The 5,000-nt window shown below is 40.1% G+C and overlaps 1 protein-coding gene across 1 annotated transcript in view; it reads right to left on the reverse strand.

Annotated features, from left to right (window-relative positions):
• The window catches only part of dysf (dysferlin, limb girdle muscular dystrophy 2B (autosomal recessive)), a gene marked incomplete at its 5' end in the record, with an annotated part of 110,705 nt that overhangs the window by 45,937 nt on the left and 59,768 nt on the right, over positions 1–5,000 (reverse strand). Inside the window, one exon of the mRNA XM_080051811.1 lies at positions 459–518. Within this exon, the coding sequence (XP_079907937.1) occupies positions 459–518 (60 nt within the window). The remainder of the gene's footprint in view (positions 1–458; positions 519–5,000) is intronic.

The raw sequence follows: 5,000 nt of genomic DNA on the forward strand, positions 1-5,000 counted from the left end.
ATTTAGGTATTTTTTTATTTGACTAAACGTTGTTTGTTTATCATCCTATACAACCATCTTTTCATCGTCATTGTCTCAACATTATTTATTTTTGTTCAATACTCTGAACCAAGAATCGCAGACCTTAACGCACTTACATCAATTACATTTTCCATAATCATACTTGCACGACTCTGAAGGATACAGAAGGATGTGCTAGCTATTGTAACATGTGCATATTTTTTTTAAGATTTCAGAAGAAATTGTTGTACAAAAAGGAATTGTATTTGTTTCATGATGATATCTAAGTTAAAATGTTTTATCCTATTCACCGGCAGTGTCTCGCCTTATAGTAGACGGACGGTAACAGATCAATGAACTAATAAACATTAGAATAAATGTTTGACACTCTGGTTAACGTCAGTACTTGAATATGAATGAATGGAATGAGTTAAAAGATGAGTCTGTGTGTTACCTACATGGAGGCTGGTGCAAGAAGTGGAAAGGTTAATGATAGCTGAACTGGTCCCATCTGCAAACTGTGGGACAAACGCACACACACACACATGCGAACATACACACACACACACACACCCACACACGCACACACACACACACACACACGAACATACACACACACACACACACATACACACACACACACACGAACACACCCAAACACACACAAATATTTTCAACGTTACCTGGTTAGGGTTAGCCACAATATTAGCATCAAAGCACAGAACAAAAACAAATACAGTTAGTTTAATTATGTCATTTATCCGTGAAATACATCGGTTTATGTTAGAAATACATGTTAAACACAGCATTCTTTAAAGGTGCTAAAAGGAACTTTTAAATATGTTTTCTTTGATGATCATGAATTACCTGTAACAGCAAACGAGATCATCAGTGCAAAGAATTATATTCTTATATAGTTTTTCTTACTGCTTTTGTCATAGGGTAAGCTCATCCAGGAACAACAGCTGTATTTATATTAACACTACCGCTTTTGTCCAAAGGGGGGCGCTAGAATTAACAAAAACTGAAAGTTCCTCGTAGCACCTTTAACATTAACATCATTAGACGAGACATGACATACCAACATTATGAGACATATCAGAGGCTCAAACACACAGAAAGAATCCTCGTCACCATATATTTCATATATTCCTCAAAAAAAAAGCAACAATTCACCAAAAATATGTTGGTTGCCTATTTATCCAAAACTAGAAATCTTGCAACAAATTCTACAGTACATTCATGAAGATTGTACTGTTCAGTCTTTGTCGGGCGGTAGTACATTGACATTACTGCAAAGAATATTACACACAATGATCTGTATCAGTCAGTGCGGTTACATGCAGACTCATAATCGGATAACTAAACGAATAAGACTTCAACAGGACTTTTAAACTGAATGTAAACACCTTTATCCAATCTACTTCGCACACAAATCGGCACAATAACGGACAAGAGAAGTCGGATAAGAACACCTAGCATAGTGGGGACAGCCATGCATTGGATATTTATCCGATTTCCGAAAGGCCATGTATACTCAGACAAGTGACACGGTCCGTTCGAGTGTCTAGTTCGATATATGTCTTAATCCAATCTAGTTGTGCCATGTAACCGCACTGAGTGTTGGTCAAGATAAGTTTGTAACAACGTCTCCGACTTCTACATTAAAAAAAGAAGACATTTCTGGGGTGCTCCGGTGGCGTAGTGGATAGAGCGCGTACCATATTGGCTCCGGCCTTCGTTGCAGTTGTCGCGGGTTCAAATCCGACCTGTGGACCTTTACTGCAGGTCATCCCCCCCCCCCCTCTCTCTCTCTCTCTGTCTCCCCATTTCAACTCTGTACTGGCTAATAAAGCTTGAAAATGCCCCAAAAAAAAAAAATCTTCAACATTTTTGGAGTTGTTGCTGGCATTCCTTTCTCTCGCTTCTATGTCAAAATGATAAATCGTTCCGTCTTGGTGAGAATGTACACGGGGTCGAGAAGCGTGCAAAACATTTAGCCGTCACCGCAAATGTAATTAATCGGTTGCATCACTGGTGTTGTTTGCACGCAGAGTTCTTTTGATGTCGGAGCGATTTTTATTGGATTCGGGGCGTTAATGTGCGGGCGGGGGACAGTCATTTCAGCACCCTGCTTCGGATTCAACTCTCTCACACACACACACACACACACACACACTGAAGGACATACGCTTAGCTCATACTGTACATTTCTGGACCTCCCATGTCACCAAATATTTATTGCCACCCCCTTAAAACACAACTAGACAATTGAGCGTGTGTGTGTGTGTGTGTGTGTGTGTGTGTGTGTGTGTGTGTGTGTGTGTGTGTGTGTGTGTGTGTGTGTGTGTGTGTGCGTGCGTGCGTGCGTGTATGTGTGTGTTTGTGTGTGTGTGTGTGTGTGAGTGTGCGTGCGTGCGCGTGTGTGTGTGTGTGTGTGAAAGGAAAGGAAAGGAGGAGGATGACAAAAAGTTTTTTGAGCCACCACATTCAAACCACTGTCAGCTTGATAGATAGTATGGAATGAAAGTAGGAATTTACAGTATGAAGGGAATTAATTGGGACATGGAGGGAGTCGCCCATGTGGACAGTAAAATAAATAATAATAAAATATGGACCCACAGTGGAGCGACAGAAATGTAAAATTAATAATAATAAAATTTAAAGTGCTGTAGGGAAAGGAAACAATCTCGGTTTAGAAACAATATAAAGAATTTAAAGAATTTTTAAAATAAGTAATACAAAGTTTAAAATGTGGAATGTTGACCCACCATGTCCTTAAATAGCTGAATATTTAAATAGTTGAATGGTTTAAACTTTAAATAGCTGGAAACTTGAAGGAGTTACGGTGAGCAATTTGTTTTTGTAATATTAATTACTAGAAATGCAAATTCTGAAGAAATTGTCGTGTGAATGTTGATGCTGAAAAGCTGACTGACGCGAGGCTGGATAGCTGAAAGTTCACTAAGTATGAAATATGATATAGGTAAATGAATGGTATTAAGGACTTGAATAATTTTGATATTTAAAGTTGTATACATTAAAGTATGTCCTGATTGTAGCCTTCTGTATACAAACTAAATACTTTTTATGATCTGCTATAGTATGTAGAAAAATTGAAACGAAAGAGTGCGCGATTTGGAAGGCAGGGTGAGGGGGAAAGCGCATGAAAAAATAGATGAAAGAATAAATGAGAAATAAGAACTGACGGACGGCACAGAGAGAATCCAGAACAGAAGTGTTGAATGACTGAGTCCACATCACGGCTTCAGATTCTTTCCCTGATAAAACAGAACCTCTCCACACACTGTAAAACTGAACAAGTTAGAAATACTAAAAATTTTGGGGCTCTCCGGTGGTGTAGTGGATAGAGCGCGTACCATATTGGCTCCGGCCTTCGTTGCAGTGGCCGCGGGTTCAAATCCGACCCGTGGACCTTCACTGCAGGTCATCCCCCCTCTCTCTCTCTCTCTCTCTCTCTCTGTCTCCCCATTTCAACTCTGTACTGTCTAATGAAGCTTGAAAATGCCAAAAGAAAATATCTTTAAAAAAAGAAAATGTGACTTTGGGTAACTTTTTCAGTTCTACAGTGTAGAATGAATGTTACTTCAATCTCATTTAAGAAAAGCCAATCTGGTGGTTTTCCATGTTGTAGCTCATTTACTTCAAATCCCGTGCGCTCTTCCAACAGCCACCACACACACACACACACACACACACACACACCGCACACACACACACGCCTACACACACACACACACACACACACACACACACACACAGTAGACTTTTTTCCCCCGTTTCCAGTCGTTGTGCTAAACTGCATTAACATAAAACTCTCACCAAGTGAATTGGCATTTTTTTTCTAAAATCTGTTCTTTAACTCAATCTTTTAGTATTTCGGACCATTTTAAATTTAAAGGTGCAACGAGGAACTTTCAAATATTTCTGAAACAGTCTGATTTTTCCTCTGATGATCATAAATTACATGTAACAGCAAACGAGACCATCAGTGCAAATAATACTTTTTGTATATAGTTTTTCTTAATGCCTTTGTCATGGGTATATACGCTCACCCAGGAACAACAGCTGGCGTAGTAAAAAAACTACCACTTTTAGTCCAAAGGGGGGCGCTAGAATGAACACACACTGAAAGTTCCTACATGTGGCGGGATCGAACCTCTGACCCTGCAACCCAGTGGACGACCGCCCTACCCGCCCCGAGTAAAGACGTAGGTATTTATTTTTGAATGTCAGAACACATAGACGTTTACTATTTATTTATTATGTTTGCCTAACATTTGATTGGCGGTAACAAGTCAACATTGTCCGTTAACTAGTTTGTATTGGAAACGGAACAACAGTTAATCCACTTGAAAGGTTAAAAATGTGGCTTTTTAAGGACTTCAAACGGACATTTGCACGTATAAAATCCATCAAACCGGCACTTAAAGCCACGCCACGACAACATGTCAGCTTACAGGGGCCGAACAATCACTGTGACCTATTACAGTTATGTGTGTGTGTGTGTGTGTGTGTGTGTGTGTGTGTGTGTGTGTGTGTGTGTGTGTGTGTGTGTGTGTTATGTCTCATTAAAATTAGCCCCAGTGGCATGAGAATTAAAAAATGTTTTGCAAATATGTCAACCCAGGATTTCCGACATCCAGCTTAAAGTCAATTACTGTCGGCGGAAGAAAAAAATGCCAAGTCTGTAAAAGACACGAAACAGCCTCTTACCCCCTGACGCACACACACACACACTCTCTCTCTCTCTCTCTCTCTCTCTCTCTCTCTCTCTCTCTCTCTCTCTCTCTCTCACACACACACACACTGAGACACACACACATTCAGACGCTTTTAATCAGTCCTCATCAACCACAACACACACATACGTTCCATTTGGAGAGAAGAGTGTTTCATACTTGCCCTTTGCGATTATTGGTTATAGCACCCCCACACCCGACGGAAACACACACACACACACACACACACACACACAC

Source organism: Ammodytes marinus (genome assembly GCF_949987685.1).
Source record: "Ammodytes marinus genome assembly, chromosome: 23".
Classification (NCBI taxonomy): Eukaryota; Metazoa; Chordata; class Actinopteri; order Uranoscopiformes; family Ammodytidae; genus Ammodytes; species Ammodytes marinus.